The sequence below is a fragment of the Cimex lectularius genome, unplaced genomic scaffold (assembly GCF_000648675.2).
Source record: "Cimex lectularius strain Harlan isolate CLEC.00 unplaced genomic scaffold, Clec_2.1 scaffold19, whole genome shotgun sequence".
NCBI classification, from domain to species: domain Eukaryota; kingdom Metazoa; phylum Arthropoda; class Insecta; order Hemiptera; family Cimicidae; genus Cimex; species Cimex lectularius.
The window spans coordinates 1,341,374-1,361,388 of NW_019392664.1; the positions used below are offsets into that span (position 1 = coordinate 1,341,374).

The window sequence follows — 20,015 nt, forward strand, 5'->3', positions numbered from 1 at the left end:
AGTCATGTAAATAATGTTGGAAACATACAAAATACTGACAAAGATATACAATCGAATCGTTGTCATAAGCAAGACAATTTAAATAAAAAGTCACCACTATCATATGAAGAGACAAATGAAATGTTTCCTTCTCAAAATCCAACTGCACAACAATCGATAATTAGCCAAAAATCTGAATTTGACCCATCTATGGAACTTCCTCCGATTCCAATGAAACCAACATTTCAACATGAAGTCAAATGTGAATCGAAGCCAATGAGTGAGGAACTTAATTCATTCGCTTCCGAAACTGAGGTTGCTGCTGATATGTATAAACAAGTTCTTACTGAAGAACCACGAAGCGATGTAAAAACTGTAAATTATAAAGAAATTGTACCTCATTTAAAAGACACAAAAACACACAATCCGTCTGTGTTTTTCTTTAATGCTGGCAGTAAAAAAGATGATTCAAAATTAACCCCTCAGGAGTCGATGTCACTTCAGTCATCTATAAGGGGTTTCGAAGACATTTGTGAGCAATTGTTGACTAAGCAATATTCATTAGACAAGCTAGAAGATAACAATAAACACTATATTTTCAATTATACAAATAAAGGAATAACAATTTAAAAATGTAAATTTATTTCATTCATAAACTTTTAATTGGGAGTTAAGCCCATGTAAAACATTCACAGTTTCATTGTGTTTGTCACGTCTAGTTTTGCACTTTGATTAAATGAATAATTCCACCCTCAGTTAATGTAAATTTGGTTTGGGCCTTAAGACAAACAATTTATACTAGAAAATTCCAATTTTCATCACCATTAATACATACATATAACTAGATGATCAGTCCATTCTTCTAAAATTTGATTTGTGACTAAAATATAGCACATATATAAATAACACACATATATACAGGGTGAATTGCTACTCGTGCTACAAACTTCTCCAGTAGATTCTTCACCCTAAAATGAACAAAAAAGTTCATATTGTCCATGGTCCGATTCTCAACCATTTCAGAGTAATTTCGCTTTTTATCGATTTTGAAAGATATCACGTCCTGGCGTCGGAAAATCGTGATATCTTTTAATCTAAACATTTCTCTTAAAATCTATAAGCACCGTTGAAATCCCCGTTAATTTTTCAATAAGAAGATGAAGGTGGCAAAACGTTTGGGTCTTTCTTCCTTGACCTTCTAGCTGTTTGTAAACTTCTTAAGCATTACATACTAAATGGGCATTAAATTAAATTAAAAAATTTCAATGGAATTATGATTTTGATTCTCTCTAAAAATTAACGGGGATTTCAACGGTGCTTATAGATTTTAAGAGAAATGTTTAGATAAAAAGATATCACGATTTTCCGACGCCAGGACGTGATATCTTTCAAAATCGATTTTTTGTTCATTTTAGGGTCAAGAATCTACTGGTGAAGTTTGTAGCACGAGTAGCAAGTCACCCTGTATAGTAAAAATAAAATATAACATTCAAGTTATTTAATCATCAAATATCTAATGTGCATATTTGCCTGTCTGTGTTCTAATTAAAACTGCAATTGACAAACTAACAGTGCAACCACAACGAACAGTTTAGACATTTTACGTTTGTTTTTCAGTTTATTTCATAATATAGTTCGGTCGTTTTCTATTATCTTAGCCTATCTGCACTGGTTAGTCAGTAGTATGCATTTAAGTATTTCGTTAACTATGATGGGCCTTAAACCAGCAACAATATGCGTACTAAGATGACTGGAAATAACAAGAAATCTCACAATGTTAAATAATGTTAATGTATTAATTTTATACAAAAAATAAAAAAAGAAAGCTTTAAGAACCATCATTTTAACAATGCTGGAAAATATGATTAATTATTTTTAGAAGAGCTTTAAAGCATAAAAATATATTATATTTACAAAAACAATAAAATAAAATGATTGAAAGCATACATTTAAATGAAGTAGAAGAAAAATGGTCTTATATATATAATTATGTATAGATAAAGAAAAAAAAAGAGTTGCTAAGTCCAACTGCTGTAAACATTGAAAAAAAAGTCTAATTCATGTCAATTAAGCTTAATTCTGTGTGCTTACCAATCTTTAAGTGACACTAATTTTTTTAACCTGTGAAGGTTTATTTACACATTTTCTTTACCCGCAGGATGGAGAGTAAACGCAGTGTTTATATATTTATTAATAACTTCCAGGGTAATAAATTAAAAGAAAAATTTGGAATGTGTTTTATTTCAGTTACACAACACCTATCCAACCACACCCTCGCACACTACCTTTTTAAATACAGGAATAAATCAATTTACATATGTTATAATATGGCCACATTAAAATCATCACAATTTTCCATACACACCCAAAAAATAGAAAATTTATCACATCTCTTAATTATGAATCAGTTTCATATCATGTCATCATCAGTGAGGTGATATGAAGCTAATGGATGATTCCATGATTTTACAGTCAATACCAAGTCTTGTAAATTGTCATACATTTATATTTCATGTTTACATACACATTAAATTTCATTAATTTTTTTGCCTCTTTCTTACAATATCAGTATAATGTAACTACAAAGTGTAGAAATTAAAATTGAAATTTTTACTTTACTAATTTAATTGTTTTCATTGCTTTTGTTAATTTTGTGTTTGATTTTTTTTTTAATACAGAATATTTATTCACTATGTCATATTTTAAGTATTTTGATTGTATAATTTGATAGTTACCTACCATCTTAGTCTGCCTATCCTCGCTAATTTTGTATGTCAGGAGGTCACGTCATTTTCGGTTATTAGGTCGTACAAGGGGGTTTGTGTCAGTGTTAGCTTCTAATCTAATTTAATTGTTTCAATTGCTTAATTAAAGCAATTAAATTGTTTTTGCTAAGTTTGTGGGTTTTGATGTTTTTAAAAATAATTCATTAGGTCACAGTTTAAGTATTTTGATTATGTCGTTGATTAAATTTGGAATGCCATGGCAAACCTAAGATTGGCAATTTTCTTTGTTTTGTTATTTTAGGAATTTTTTAATTCTTTCTAGTTTTTATTTTTAAATCAGGCCATTTTAGATGGTAAGATTTGTTCTATGATTCGATTTTGATGTTACTCAAACACCAGTTCACCACAGACTATTACCATTCAAAAACAAGACGTAGAATAGAAATATTATTTCTGGTTTTGGGTATACTACTAATTTTATGTATTATTATTATATCAAAATAAATCTAATTTGCACAAATTAATTATTTTTTAGTCTTTTAAGTAGGGCATTTGCTTTGTTTTCATTTTTGCTTGTAATGCAATATATTATCTGTATTAACCACTGATATTTATTTAAATATTCACTGGAATTAAAGCATCATTTATTTAGGTATTTAATTTATAATTTTTCAACATTCCAAATCATGGTTGAGTGTATGCAGTGGTGCACTTTCATTTGCTTACTCTTGAACCAAGTAATTATACAAATGAAGAATTTCCTCTTACAAGGATAAACATTTAATCTTGAATCTATAAAATGTAAGCAATGTACACCTCTTCAGCTAGTAGTTTAATGAAAAATAACCTGAGTGAATTTATCACAAACCCATGGTATTCTCTAGTTGAGCAAATGTACACATTTAAAAGTTTCAATAATGTAAACATTTAAAATTTCAAGAGTAATAAAAAGACATCTTATAACTTTAAACATTCTTTTAAAAAATACTATGTACATAATATTTATTAAACATAAATATCAGTTATAAAAATATTTTTAAAATTCACTAAAATGAAATTTGGATTAAATTTAGTGGATTTATAAATATCAGAACACCATATTTATTTATTTACAAAGGTAGAAGTGATTTTTCAATTATTTATACAAATGGCTTTTTAAAATAACAGCGACAAAATTTTCGCCATTCTTAAGTTTTTTTTAATATGATACATTATAAAATATATCTTGAAGTGATTTTTCAATGTTTATTTGTACAATTGGCTTTTTAAAATAACAGCGACAAAATTGTCGCCAATCTTATGTTTTTGTTTTAATACGATACATTAAAAAATAAATCCTTATTGTCTTTTTTAAAACTTAAATTATTACTACTGCTAGTACAATAGTTTTGGAATATTGCACGAAAGGGTAAAACGTCCGGCTGCGCCATTTTCTCATCGTAGGGGAATATTTTTGTAGCGTCAAAGTAGGCCAGACGCTATAACATCGAGTTAATCATACCTGGAGTCGACGAATTGTTTATTTTTCTGTCTTGACTGTTTATCAACTCGGACGCGGATCGTTTCAACATGGACTGTTGATGACGATTCCCCCGACAGATCTCCACTGATTCCACCACAACTGAGATCGACCTCCGTGCATGGCCTGCAGAAAAATAACTCGTTTTCACATTTAAGCCACAAAGTTATATCTCCTTTAGCATCAGATAAAACTAAAAAGTAAAATTTGGCAAAATAAATTCAGTCAACTCGTGCAGTAAACAAAGCTGTTTTACAGTGCAACCTTAAAAGAAGTAGAAAACCAACTAATGAAGAAAATTGAATAGAAAAAGCTCATTTTTACATGATAACGAGATCCAATTTATCAATAGTTTTGTATAGGATTAATAAACAATCATAAGGCATGGTTTTATTTAATAAGACGACGGCCTCATCGCGTGTCAATGTTCATCGGTCGAATGCGATGGTACTGAATTCCCAGATGGTAGGATATTTGCATAGGAAATGCCAGAGATCTCTCTTAGCTGTAAACGGTCTATTGGGAAAAGTTTTGCATTTAGGTTTAACTGGCCCGGAGCTTGAATAATATTGCTTTGTCTGGATGTACACATAAATCTTTATCATGCTGGCATAGGTGTGTGAGTTCAGTTTCCTGAATGCTTCGGACAAAGGAAGCCTTTTTTTTGTCTTCACAAGATCTTGGACTTCTTCACCTATGAGGAATGAAAGGAAGAATTCATTTTAATCCTAATCATCTCGTTTTCTAGTTTTTTTAGGAGGTCTGGCATTTTGATAACTAAGGACATATAAGCCAATATGAGTTATGTTCAATTCGGAATGTAACGTGTAATGGGAATGTTCCTTTTAACGAATATAAGTTGGATAGATTCCACCGCAACGGCATCGTACTAAGCTCCAGTGTTGTTCATTGCAACATAATTAGCTTATCCCTTAGTTGAAAACCTGCATTTTGGCAAAAACAGGAATGTGGTTTTTGAATACGTCAAAATAACCACCAATTTGGCATTTTTTTTTGTCTTTAGGACGACAGTGTGTTTATAATGGTCGCTTATTTGGCATAGTTCAATTTCCTGCTTGATTGTTTTGGACAAAGCAAGACTTTTTTCACTTCATGAGACCTGGACTTCTGCACCTATGAGGGGGCAAAGGAAGTTGCGTTCAAGGGCATGGTAGCAGTCCATGGCGTTCAGTCCAACCCATCATCTCGTCATCTATTTTTTTTTAGGGAGAGCGAGTCTGACCTAGGAAGGTTGGTTAGGAAAATTTCAATAGTTAAGGCCTTGTTTGGAATCCTTTTAAGAAATATAAGTCGGCCAGATTTAACCGCTACCGTATTGTTACCTCAGAGTTGTGCATTGCGGCGTAGTTAGTTTATCCCAGGGTTGAAGACCTGCATTTTGACAAACTGTTTTTTAAAATCACTACAATTTGGCTGATTTTTTAAATCGTGTTCGCATACTTGGTATCTGAGTTCAATTTCTTACTGGTTTGGACAAAAGAAGTCTTTTTCTCTTCATGGATCCTGAACTTACTTCTTCACCTATGAGAGAGTAAAGGAAGCGGCCTTGCTTAGGGCACTTGTCCGTCGAAACCACTTTCAAAATAACCATCTCGTTATCTACTGTTTTGGAAAAAGCGAGTCTGGCCTAGGTCATTTTAATAGTTAATGGCATAATCTATCTGGTGTATGTTCAATTAGGAATCCATTTAACGAACGTAAGTTAAACAGATTCAACCGCAAACGCGTCATACTAAGCTCCAGTTGTACATTGCAATATAATTAACTAAGATCAACAGGAATGGGGTTTGATCAAGTTAAAGCACCATGAATTCGGCTGTTTTTTCTTAGAGTTTTCGAGGAAGACAGTGCCAGTCACTTCCAAGTAGGTACAAACTATAACCTAGGTGGAAGTCCCAGGTTTCGAATTGCCATATTATTCTTTCTGCTGTAGAGATATATCTAAAGAAGTAGTAGAATGTGAAATGCCTAAAACTGCCAGAGAGAAGTTAAAAACTCCAGTTAGAAATGATCAGGCGTGATCATCTCTCGCTTAACAATATTCATATTGGGTTTGCCAAGGACGAAGGAAAATAATGTTTTTTTCCCGTCACAACACTGACACTATGGTCTGCTCATCACACGTGGGACAGATGCTAAGAGTAATTAGCTGGCAATCGATATGTGAAATAAGGAGCGAGGATATCTCGAGGTCATCGACGTGTAAGGCGACATAGCTGGTTTCAAGATGGATAAAGTTTGGTAGGACTAGGACGGTGTGGAACTTGGGGAAGCAGGATCGGTTCAGTTCGTTGACAAAAGGAACGTTGAGGTAGTTGTTGTCAGGTACTTAGTAAGGACCATTGACAATTGGACTAAGGCTTTTTGATTGGAAGGATCGAATGCGCTGGATCTTGGATGGCTTATGGTGGATTAGTCTCCGTTTGCCCAAAGTGGTCGGTTGTCCCTTAAGTCTTGTATGTCCGTATGCTCTCTAGGCTTAGTCCTAAGTATATGACTTGAGCGGAAGTTGGGATTTATATCGGAAGGCGAGCCATTTTAATCGCAGACCTCGGAAGAAATAGTAAGATATAATGACTTTCAAATGTCATTATATATAATAAAACTTATATTAACTATATGTATCTTATCCGTTTCATATTTCCTCATTTTGCTTTATGATGTCATGTCATCCTCTGGCTTACAAGGTTTGCTTTTGCTTGTTCGGCTTGATAAAAAATGATGATAAGGTGAATGGTGAAAATGATGAATTAATGCCGAGAGACGTGGTTGTAGAACTCCTTCAAGCTGATGATGAGCTATAAGCTCGAAATCCGGATCGTTGAAAACAACTTACTGTAAGTAGGAACTATATTTTTAAAAGGAATAATTTTTATTTGAAAAATATAATAATTTCCTTGATGTTTCTAGTTGAAATACTGCTTTGTGATGCTGTAAGACCAACTGCCAGTTCTTCAAGTATCGCGATAAATCGTAAAAATGTCTCTGTGGCACATGTCTTTGGCTCATAGGGTGAGGTTCTTTAATGAAAATAAATCTTGATTCTTGGAAAACCAAAGTTTAAAAAAATATATATTAACCTAAAAGTGTAATAATTCGAGTGGGGTTCTAATTATGTTTGGAAAGTGCTAGATATTTGTGGAAAAAAAGCAAGGTCGGCATAGGTACTGGCGTTATGTATAATTTAGTTACCCCTGTAGCTTACAGGATTTGGACCGCAAAATCAGCTCAGATCTCGGCTGGCGTTTGTTCGTGATCGATTGCAATTCTGTATTCTCACTGTGCCTCATGCAGCAGCAGCAACAAATTATCTGCCGGAAGTACACTCTAAACCTTGAAGAATAACGCAATTAGAAACTCTAATGATTGAATTACACTGTGTTCTTACCTGTGGTTCATCCAGTAGTAAATGATAGGATTCACCATCGAGTTGGACATGGCGAGCCAATAAAAAAATAAATATATGTGATGAACGTAACTGCTCATAGCAATTGATTTGTTGTGGTAGACATAAATGAAGTATCCATGATAAGGCAGCCAGCATATCGTGAAAATGGATATAACGGTTATGAACATTCGCACAACCTGAAATCACAAAAATATATAAAAGAGGAACCATTTCGTCAGGAGTATCGACAAAAATACAGTAAAAGCTTTGGAGGCACAACAATAAAAAAATTTCAATAAATTAAATAAATTAAAAACACGTTTTTTTATTTTATAGTGTTATTGATTAGTACACCCTTTTTAAAGTTGTTGATTTCCCTATTAAAATTTGGAAACAAAGCAATTAAACGATAAGATTGGAAAAGACTTGTGCTTGCTTCGTTATTGCCGGCATTTAATTTAAGTGTCTTAGACTAAATGCCGCCAGCATAGAATTTTAATGAATGCGGTTCAAAGGAAGTTAAAAGAAAAAAGTTCGATTATAAGAATTACCTTTCTCTTCGATCTGATATTATCGAGTTGCCGCTGAGTTTGCTCCCCGATAGATTTGGATCCCCAAAGCTCTCGTCCCATCAAGGTGTAGCAGATAGCCATCGCGATAACTGGTCCAAGATATGTCACCGCCAGAAAAACCAGGTTGTATCTGAGTAATAAGCCCGATGTAGAAGAAATCATAGAATAGGAATTTTTAATTTAGGTAATGGAATTGGGATTTAAGTTTTTTAAAGAATCAATGGTAAAATTTTACGGATGGAATTTTTTCGCAGTATAAATATCTTTTACAAATTGTATTTCAATAAAATATCATTCGCAATTAACTGAGTAACTCTGGAGAACTTTTCAAATAGTTTTCCCTCAAGTTTATGAATTTAGCCCGATAACTTTAACACAACTACCAAAGGGCTTAGAGTCCTGTCCTTTGTCGTAAAATAAACCCAAGCTATTGTTCATAAACTTGAAAAATTGTCGCCATTTTCCCCTTCTACTTCACATACTCAAATAAATATAACTTATTGTTTCCCATTACATGGATGTAGACGTACAGGTGGTTGCTCGATACTGAAGGTTTATGGTGGCAATATATCCAAACTAATAATTTGTATCGAGAGAAAACGCTATTCATATCAATCGAGATTGTTTTTCTTCTCCTGTTGCTTTTAACCGACATATTACTGACACGTCCTTCGAATTTTTAAACAAGATCATTGATCATATCGATCAGATTGTGTTATTTTCTAAAAAAAGAAGTACGATGACTGAGCTATATTCGGATTACTCCTAAAGACCCCAGGAGAGAGACAGGGACTTTGTTAAATCTCCCTAACTTACTACATATCTAGTAGTAACTTAGGGATAAACCGAACATAACTCAGGATAAATAGATCCAATTCATAGCCACTTCACACTAAGAACTAAGACCTAAAAAGCCCATAAAAAAGCTTAAAATCAGGAAGAAAATCATTAGAACTATAAAAAATAAGCCCTTGCGGTTTGGATCATGCTAAAAAGGTATACCTAGTGGGACAACACCGGACAGAAACAGGAAAAATATTTCATTAAAAAAATCTCGTCAATTTACTATAAATTTGATTTAAAAAATTCGACCATAACTAATATAACTAGCAGTGCAAAAGGTTTCATAGCTACTTCACTCAAATCTAAGTCCCAGGAATACCAGAAAAAAGTTGAATAACCCGTGAGAAACCCTTTCCCCAGCTAAACTAAAGTTGAGAGAGTTGAAAGTTTTCTGGTATACATCGCGTAAAAAAAAAAAAAATCAACAAACCTTTATTTATTCATCACATAATAAAAATAAATGGGCTACATTTTGGAGACGACCGGTGGGCCGTACAAGTCCTCAACCAAGTTTGACTTATTCAGATCCTCTAATTTTGACAAGAGCCAGTCGCAGAAAGGCTAATTAATAAAAATCTCTTATAATATCAAAAATACTTATTTTTTTGAACAATTGCCAATAGAACAAATATACAATAAATTGTGTTTTGAAAAACAGATTTAATTTCGAAATGCCAAATATATCTTAGCAATGCCACCGTGTTGTAGACCCTATCTCTTGTTTTATTTTATTTTAAAATTCGTACATATCAACAATTTTACTTGTACTACAAAAATTGTTTAAAAAAATACGAAATAGACAAAATATATATGTTTCTATTAAATCACTATTTTTAAATTGTCTATGAAGCGAATGTTTAATATAATTCAATTAATTAATCTGTATTTAAGGTATTGGTTGAGATAAAAAAACTCAGTGTCACAAGCGGGATTCGAACCCAGGACTTTCGGCTAAATACGCAGCTGCTCTACCACTTGAGCTATCGTGTCTTCGATCCATTCGGACACCAACTCCCCATCTCAACCTACAACCGTTCGAATTTTCCCTCCTTTTTGCCATTTTTCAATTATTAAATTTTAATAGGGCTTATAATTATATTAAACATTTGATTCATAGACAATTTAAAAATAGTGATTTAATAGAAACATATTATAAAGATTATATTTTGTGTTAAACAATTTTTATAGTAGAAGTAAAATTGTTTACTTGTTGACTAATATATCACATTTTGTAAAACAGTTGATCACGTTCTCCTGGTTTTTATTTAAAATACAAAATTAATATTAAGTTCATGTTGGAAAATAAAAAGAAAAAAATAAGTTTAAAGAGTAAATAATAAAGTTTTTTATTATTATTAGTAACTCTAGAGTAAACCATTTTCTATAAACAACTTTCATTGCAAACGAAGATAAGCCAATTGCATAATACTTAAATTAATATTTTATTACAATTAATTAAGGTTTTTAGTTGAGACAAAAAAATCAATGGGACGAGCGGGATTCGAACCCATGATCTTCGGCTTGATACGCCGCTCCTCTACCACTTGAGCTATCGTGACCTCGATCCACTGGGACACCAACTTCCCATCTCAACCTTTTGAATGTTTCCTCCTTTTTGCCATTTTTCAAATCTCGGTTCGAATCCCGCTCGTGCCATTGACTTTTTTGTCTCAACTAAAAACCTTAATTAATTGTAATATATTGGTTGGTCAAGCGGACCACGAAATTAGTGAATTTAATTAATATTTTGTTTATAAATGGTAAACAAATAGTTAATTTTTTTGACCTTACAGTCTCCGTATTAGACATACCTAAAGCCGGATATTAAGGGATTATTTTATTATGTTATTTAGGATTATTTTATCTTGTAAGGTTTTGGGAGTTTCATGTTGATCTACTTCGTTATATCTCCAGATCATTTTCAAGTACGATTTTGTAAACCAAATCCACAATATCTAAATCAATGCATCAATATTAGGCTAAATAAGTTAAATAATGCTTACACATGTTCCGACATCGATTTTGGGTAGTGTCCGTCGGGCCATCTTAAATAACAAACGGTTTTTATCTGTCCGTTTTGGTACCTGAAACAAAGCGAGACAGATTAAAAATGTAATTGTTACTTGATTAAAAAACAAGGAAGTGTTTCTGTTTCAAGTCTGGGATAATTTGCAATCAGTATTGCAACGAGGGTTCGCAACAGCATCAGGGTGCCGGTGTTTTTGAAAAAAAACAAAACATTTGTAAGTATGTCGGGTTCGAATGCTGGGCCGCTGGATTCGAACCCGGGACCTTTACCTTACAGTGATGAGCGCCGTGTCAACGCCTAAACCGTTGCGGCCACCGACGCCCCCCATACTTATTGATTGACTATTTATGACCGAGATGAATTTTGAATATCTAATCGTAGATATCTTTTTAAAAGTCTGAAAGAAAATTTTTTAAAACTTGAAATATTGAGATTACAAGAAAACTATACGATACAATTTCGGTATTAAAATTATAAATATTTCATTCGTTTTTTTTCTTATCGTAAGATTTTGTTTATGCGATAAACAACTATGAGTCAATTTAAATCCAGAGCCTTTTATTTGTTTACTTTGTGAATTGTTGATTGATCGTTCAAGATAGTCTTATAACTTCGGCGCCAGTCGGTATTATGAGAAGAAGGTGGAAGGATCTAAAAAGTAAAAAGACTTTAATATCCAGTAGTGTCGACGGCAACAAAAGGCGCTATACTTGGAACTTAGCTACTTGGATTTTATGGAAGCCGGTAAAATATTTTTATTTATTATCATTTCTGGTAACCGTTCTTGATTTTTTTTCCCGTGAAACGAAATGTGTTGGAAGCGGAAAAGACGAAGTCAACGAAGCGGTGGCCGCTTATTGTCATTTTTCAGGGACCTTCTCGTTAACCGGGGCCAGGGAGGAACGGGAGCACCTTTATTATTATCCTTGGATTCCCATTTTCATGTATTACCTGTGCGTCTTGTTGCTTTGCCCTTTCTATCTGTGGCAAATTTTGGACAAAAGAGAGCTTGAATTTTGTGCACAAATGCTCGAAAATGTAGACAATGCGTACACAATCGGCAAAAGGTGTAGGAACGCCATGACAGCGGAGATCAATTTTGAACAAGAAAATACTACGAACGAAGCCGACTCGTCGAAAGTCATAATCTACAATGCAAATACTGAAAACACGAGTCTGACTGCTAAAACTCAAAGTAATTTTAATGTACAGGACTCTCAGGTTGTTCCACCTAGATTGGACGAAGGGGTTGTATACGCTGAAATTTTACAAGACAATTCGGAAAAATCCATTCACGGCGGTTACCAAATAAAAGAAGAATATGTTAGCACTGAAGAAAAAGAAGCTCCTACAACTTTCATGAGCGATTCCCAAATTTCTGTCGACCTCGATCTGGATGTAAATTATGCACGAAGTTCTCCCGAAACGGATTGGGAAATTGAGAATAACAAATCTCAAGTCCAAGACGGCTCGGATGTTCCGGACAGTTTTTTTACATCAAATTACGAGCCGTTATCATGTAAATTGACTCCTCATCTTAACGGCGAACAGGATATTCAACTTTTCCGCTTAAATTCGGAAAGGTCCAAATTTAGTGACGAATCTCAAAACAAAACAGGTGTAGTGGAAAGGTGTGAAAGCAACGCTAGTTCCTTTGAACGACTTTTCGAACAGGTGAAATCTTGGTTTCTGGGGGGAAGTACCGATTCCCTAGTTGAAAATAAAAAAGAGAGTTCGACCTTTTCTTCGGGCTGCACCATTGATGAGGAAAACGGTCCTTTTTCCGAGGTCTCCGACTGGAAGAATCTATCTCCTGAAGCCGATTCTCTAGTTTCCTCTCCTACATTGAAAGCTCTTAACTCCGATAACGTTGAAAATGCCAGGCGATCGTCTCGGGACTCCCATCATCGAGAAAACGTCAGTGATATATCTTGTTGGTATCTTGACAGATTGTTTTCAGAATCTCAGGAGTCACAGAAAACCAATATTTTCTATCAGAGGATCTGCCCAGTAAGGGAGTCTTTTAACGATCTACTCGACGGCCACAGTTCGGTAGAAAATATATATTCCGAAATTCCTGAATTAGAGGACGAGAACAAAAGCTCAGGAACTTTTAATTCTTCAAGAAATAGAGTAATAGATACGGGAAATGAAGACAATTTTGAAGACGACACGGATACTGATTTAAGCAAGATGAACGCATTCGCTGACCTTATGAATAGAAGAATAATAGGTAAAAAGAATAGAAAATGGCTCTTCAATTTGTATGTTCTTGAAATTTTGAATTTCACGTTTTGGATTATAAAAATCTATTCGATACATAAATTTATCAACGGGCACTATTTTGACTTTGGATTTGAAATGAATCGCAACAGAGTCCTTCCTAAATTGAGCCGGTGTACTTTCGTAAGGTACGGACCGAGCGGTACACAAGAGACTAGAGATTTTTTCTGCCTCCTGCCACTCAACGCCTACTTCGAGATTTTCATACTTTCTTCGTGGTTCCTTGATATTTTCATCGGTTTCGTTTTGGTAACGAACTTTCTTATGAGAATCGGCCAAAGATACTTGTACGCCTGCGGGCTTTACAGCCGGCTTTTTGGGCCGTCGGTCAATTCTGAAGATCACGTGTGGATATGCAGACTTCCGTTTCCCGACTGGCTTTTTATCTCGTACATAGGAGGACTGGTCGAAGAACACGTGTACAAGGCCGCAGTTTCCAAAATAAAGCTCAACGGTGACACGACTGAAAAAAAGACAGCATAATAGTCGACATCATTACTAATATTTGGGACTTGTTTAAAAATAGTAATAATTAACAGAGTTTATTGTACAAAAGAAAAGAAAAAAAAGCTTGTGCTATCATTAAACAGTACTGAATATTTACATCATGATTTCTGTAATTTAAATAAATATAAATTCTATTTTCAAATATTGTACATTAGCAATTGTTTTTAATGTTACTAACCGATCTCTACTAAATAGTATTGTATAATATACAATTGTAAATATAATTTATAATTTTTTGTTAATTTAATTGTATTTAAAGCAATGTAAGAAAAGAAAAAATATCGCCAAAAGTTGTCAAATAGTGTATTATAATATCTTATTCGTATTAATAAATCTAATATGAATATATATAATTAAGTTATCAGAATTAAGATATAATTATGTAAAAGTTTATAATTAAAAATATGTGCGTATATATTGAACAAATATACATATGCGTAAGCTCATTAAAGTAAGCCTGTGAAAAAAATCGGTATTATACATAAATAAAACTTTTTCTGTGTAATAGCTTTCCTTTAGGCAGTCTCATATTTTCATACTCCATTCAAAAATATATTGGTAAGCAGAAAAATATTTTTCATAGGTATTTTGTTTACAAAATGTTTTGTTCTGAGAAACTCGAAAAATAAAAAGATCGAATTAATAAGAAAATTGTTATTTATGATGGAAAATTTTTAGCTTCTTTTGTTCATCTATTACTGCGTAAAAAAATAATATAAATATATGAACAAAAGTGTCGTGATTGTAATTTTTTTAAATTTCTTGCAATTTTTTTTATTTGTAAGGGCTTTTTAACAATCTAAATAAAACAAATAGTTAAAACAATCCGTAAAAAGTATAACGTATTAAAATAAAATCTCACATCTGCATCGTTGTTGAGTAAAGAAGACAAGGGAGTGCGAGAAGGCAACTGGCGAGCCAAATGACTGCGAGGGCAAAACCAGCTTTCCTTCTTGAGATCCTGTGCTTCAGGGGTCGAACAATTGCCATGTATCTAGAAAAAAATCCAATTTGTCTAATTGGTCTAATTGCAACACTCGTCGCTAATTTTATAACTATTTAACCTAATGTCCTATTAGTAAGCATTTATCAGTTCTAATAAATAGATATATACATTCAAAACTGACCTATAGGAATCTTAGATATGGAAATAGAAACGTATGCTAAATTACATTCTCTCCCTTAAAAACAAAAGCATAATTTTAATTACATAACATACATAATTAATTACATATTTTCAATGTTTTAGACAGGCATTATCAAGAAAATTAGATCTAAGTACTGATAACTACAACAAATATTTCTAGAAATGATGAATGATGGAGTGAGTGCGGTGTTCAACCCTTTTTGTAAAAAGATGGTTCCTACTCACAGTAAGTTGTTTTCCAACGTCCGGATTTCGAGCCCTTAGCTCATCATCAGATTGAAGGATTTCTATAACCACGTCTCTCGACTTGAAAAAGTGAAACCGCCGACACCCCCGCCAACGCGACGTTCCAATGAGAAGCTGGTTTTTTAATGGCGCTCAATTTGACCGTGCGAAAAGCGGTAATTATAACACAAATAAATATTTTAATGGTAAATACTGTAAGAAATTAATTATAAATTAGTGATTAAAGATAAAAGATGAAAAATTAGAATAATACCTTAATATTCTTCTCAAATTAAATTCACTAATTTCGTGGTCCGCTTGACCAATTAATACATTACAATTAATTAAGGTTTTTAGTTGAGTTGAAAAAAAGTTAATGGCACGAGCGGGATTCGAACCCACGATCTTCGGCTAGATACGCCGCTGCTCTACCACTTAGGAGGGAAAACTCATAAGGTGGGGGTTGAGATAGGAAGTTGATGTCCGAGTGGATCGAGGTNATTTAGGCAAGTGTTCTTTTACTCTTGTTTTTATTTCTCTACCGCTTTGTCCTATATATTTAATATCACAATCATTACAATTAAGTTGGTAAACCCCCGCTTTTTGCACAGTTGGGGCATTAAAAAACCAGCTTTTCATTGGAACGTTGGTTCACTTTTGCAATTCATGTCGAGAGTGTGGTTGTATAAATCCTTCTAACTGATGATGAGCTAAGGTCTCGAAATCCGGATCGTTGGAAAACAACTTACTGTGAGTAGGATCTTTTTAAAACAAGGATAAATATTTCTTATATTCTAACAAAAAAAATGATTTCTCCTACCAATTTATAAAATGTATATGTATAAAAATACATAAAATAAACATATAAAAGCAACTCTTATGGAATAGAAGCTAAAAAACGTGCTTAAGAAAAAGGAAAAAGAAATTTTAAGAATTTTTTTATATTAATGAACAGAGTAAAAATTTAAGAAGATTGGAGATTTTAAGGTTTAGTTTGTTAGCTACTGTGCTAGTGTGCTAGCTGTTTAGTTAACTAGCTCATTGAAAAATTTCAATATCCTTATAATACTCAATCTAAAGAATTTTTCGACGTCAGATTTTAAGCATTGCATATACAGGATTTTCAAATGGTCCGGCTGAATTAGTATTTAACGTTTTTTACTCTGATTTCTGATTTTTACCTTTTTTTGTCGAAAAATTATATAGGATATCTCAGGTCCAGTTCAACTTCAAAATTTCAAATACGACCCTATACATTCTGACACATCATTTTAAAGGATTTTTTACGCTGAAAAAAATGGTGTAATTGGATTTTAGATTGGTCAAAAATGACAAAGTTATGGCAAAACTGCAAAAAAACGCATTTCGTTCATTGGGTTGTTAATTCCTAAATTTCGCTTCTTCTCTAAAGTAAAGTATTTATTGTCTTTATTCTTTACATTCTATCATTGTTTGTTAAACTCGCATTGTGAGAGCAAATCTTAAATCCTGGAAGTAAATAAATTTTATAATAGGACCATTTCGTTACATTCAGTTTCCATCCAAAATGAACCGAAGAGCACATTTTTCCGATCAACAGCTAGTTGATATGTACGACTGCTTTATACACACAGTGGTGATGTTGAGCGTCGTGAAGTCCAGTTGTGCACCCAGAAATTTCCCGATCGCCCCAGAGTAAACCACAAAAAGTTTATTCGTGTTGCTCGCATATGAGGAGATACGGATCAGATGCTGTTCCATTACCAAGAAACCGGCAGCGTAATTTCGACGAGGAGCTGAATAATTTATTGTATGTTCCCGTTCCGAATTCCTCTCTACGAAATGTTAGAAGGGTTTTAGGTTAAAAAAAAATTAGAGACGTACTCCGGGTTTATAATTTTAAGCCGTATCGCTCTCATCTTGCCCACGGACTTTGGGACTCTGATTATGACAGACACATTTTCCTTGCATAAATTTTGATTTGAGAGGCTGAAGAAAACGTTCTTCATACATCCTATGGATTGATGAACTAAGTTCACCTCCAACGGCATATTAAACTGTTGGAATATCGAACTTGGGCGGAAGAAAATCCGAGAATTTTGTACTCTTGTCATCATCAGGTGGTTTGCAGTGTCAACGTTTGGTGTGGACTTCACGGAAATAAATTAATTGGGTTTTATGTGTACGAAAATAATTTAAATGGTTCTCAGTTCGTCAATTTTTTGACATTATTTAGTTGATCTTCTTCTGTAATAACGAAAAGAATGATTCTCCAGCTTGATGGATGTCTGGCACACAATTCTTTGCAGGTGAGACGTTATTTGAATCGTCGCTTCCGGGATAGGTGGATAGGATCTCCTGGCCTCCTCGGTCACCCGATTTAACTCCACTGGACTAATTTCTGTGGCCCATATAAAAAACAATGTCTACGCCAATCATAACCCAGCAACCTCAGTTGAAGAACTGCGGCAAAGGATAGAAAATGCTTGTCAATCCGTCTCCCCTGATCCTAATCGCTCTAAGCACCGGTGAAGAGTGGTTAAAAAGAGGAAATCTTTGCATCTTTACGCAAGGCACATTGACTATTATAAGGATATTGTAATTTTTCGACGAGGTAGTTGTAACAAACTAAACCTTAAAATCTTTACATTTTTACTCTGTTCACTACTATAAAAAATTCTTAAAATTTGTTTTCTTTTCCTTTTTCTTGAGTTCTTTTATTTTTTTAAAAGTTTCTATTCCATAAAAGTTACTACTTAAATTAAATTAAATTAATTATTTTTTTATATAAGGATTTGGTTGTGAAAACGTCAGTGCACCGACGGGATTCGAACCCACGACCCTAGGCTAAATACCCCGCTGCTCTACCATTTGAGCTATCTTGACTTCGATCCACTCGCACACCAACTAATCTCACCCTACAACCTTTCGAATTTTCCCTCCTTTTTTCCATTTTTCAAATGTCGTGTAATCATCGGTCGTGGGTTCAAATTCAACTCGTGGCACTAACCTTTTCATTTCAACCAAAACCTTACATAAAAAGATTAATTAATTGAAATAAGTAATTTGGTCAATAGACCACTTCTTTATACTTTTACTCTGTTCACTTATACAAAAAAGCTTAAAATTTGTTTTATTTTCGTTTTACTTAATTTTTTTTATAGTTTCTATTCCATAAGAGTTACTTTTATGTGTTCATTTTATATATTAGTATTAGAAATAAATTCTTTTTTTTAGAATATAAGAAATATTTTTTGTAGTTATTAGTACTTAAATCTAATTTTCTTGATAACGTTATCTAAAACACTGTAAATATGTAATTAATTATGTACGTTATATAAGTAAAATTATGCTTTTGTTTTTAAGGGAGAGAACGTAATTTAGCATACGTTTCTATTTCTAAATCTAAGGTCTCCTATAGGTCAGTTTTGAATGTATATATCTATTTATTAGAACTGATAAATGTTCCCTATATATATATGGAGGTCATTACATGAACTTAATTTTTGAGGTAGGTTATACACTTTTATCAATATATTTTATTTATTAATTTAAAACTTAAGTTGACAAGTGCGACTACATAAAAATTTTAGACTGGTTAATAATAATGAATAAATATTAATAAATACACCTGTCCTTTCGTTAGTGTCAAAGTTTATCTAGCTGAGTCATCCTTGTAACTTTTAAAGAAATCATTTCTCCTCAGTCGTCTTACAATGTGCTGACTTGTAAATAGTTGGCTGCTTCTCAGGAACCAATAAAGTTGTACTAGACGTCTTCTTTCGTCTCCTTTTTGATAGGTTCTTTACAGTTTAATTTTTTATCTAGCGTCTTGCCTGAAAATTTAACTCGATTCTGGCTCGGTACTGATACCGTTGTTAGGATAAGTTTGTTTAATAATTTGCTATTTGTGAAGTCAACATGTACGGAATTGTGATGGTTCATTTTGATTTTCCAAATGTTTCTACGGACATGGATACTGTTTTTGCCATTTACAGTCGGCTCTGGGATGTATCGATACATTTTCATTGAAAGGGTAGTTGTGTCATCTGGATATGTTGCGATGATTATGTTTTTCATATGTGGTAGGTGACTTGTATACGCAAGTACCGTTTCCTAGAATGCTACCTTGTGGTCATTGTGACTAATGGGAATGTATCTTTCCAAACGGTAAGAGGTCAAAAGTTTAACATATTGTTACGGAAATATTATTAGCTTATGCGCTAAACCTTTGTTCCAGCCTTGTCAACAACGTGCTTTCGTCTAGGAGTAAAGCTGTATATATATTTTTATCTTCCAGAGCTTTTTTGTTAAATCAGTGATTCATTCTATGTACCTGATTCATCACTGAATGCATGATTGTGATAGATTTCGTAGTGATCTCAGCAACTTTTCAGATATTAATTATGAAGGTAGAGTCAGAGAAAAAAAGGAGGCCCAAGAAGTAGCCCTGAGGAAGATCCCGCGTTACTGACAATTAGGAGATCTCGTTTTATTTTATCTGATCGTCCCAGCACTGTGCCGGAAAAACCAAGAGTAACCAACTTTTCATCTTTTGAAGAACGATGACATTGGCAACCGTATGAAGACCTTCCTAAAACATAAAAGCACTAGTACCATACCACAATCCACATCCAGCAGTTTATTTTTGTTTCGTAACGTAAACAGGTAAATTTCAAAACTTTTATTTAACATTAACTGTAGTTGCAGTTGTTAACTGAAGTTGTTAATTATTTTTAACAACCCTCTCACACATTTACAGAATGATTAAATTACTATAGGAATTTATTGCAAACC

The 20,015-nt window shown here is 33.4% G+C and overlaps 1 protein-coding gene across 2 annotated transcripts in view; it reads right to left on the reverse strand.

Annotated features, from left to right (window-relative positions):
• Window positions 1-4,002: 4,002 nt before the first annotated feature.
• LOC106662186 (tachykinin-like peptides receptor 86C) overlaps window positions 4,003-20,015 on the reverse strand; it is a 166,573-nt gene continuing 150,560 nt past the window's right edge. The window contains exons 5-10 of one of the 2 annotated variants that reach the window (XM_014386052.2): window positions 14,730-14,861; window positions 11,052-11,132; window positions 8,185-8,335; window positions 7,634-7,830; window positions 7,438-7,578; window positions 4,003-4,350 (exon numbers count right to left, since the gene is read on the reverse strand). In XM_014386052.2, coding sequence (XP_014241538.1) covers window positions 4,197-4,350; window positions 7,438-7,578; window positions 7,634-7,830; window positions 8,185-8,335; window positions 11,052-11,132; window positions 14,730-14,861 — 856 coding nt within the window. In that variant the 3' untranslated portion in view covers window positions 4,003-4,196. The remainder of the gene's footprint in view (window positions 4,351-7,437; window positions 7,579-7,633; window positions 7,831-8,184; window positions 8,336-11,051; window positions 11,133-14,729; window positions 14,862-20,015) is intronic. The other variant, XM_014386051.2, reaches the window with a different exon arrangement.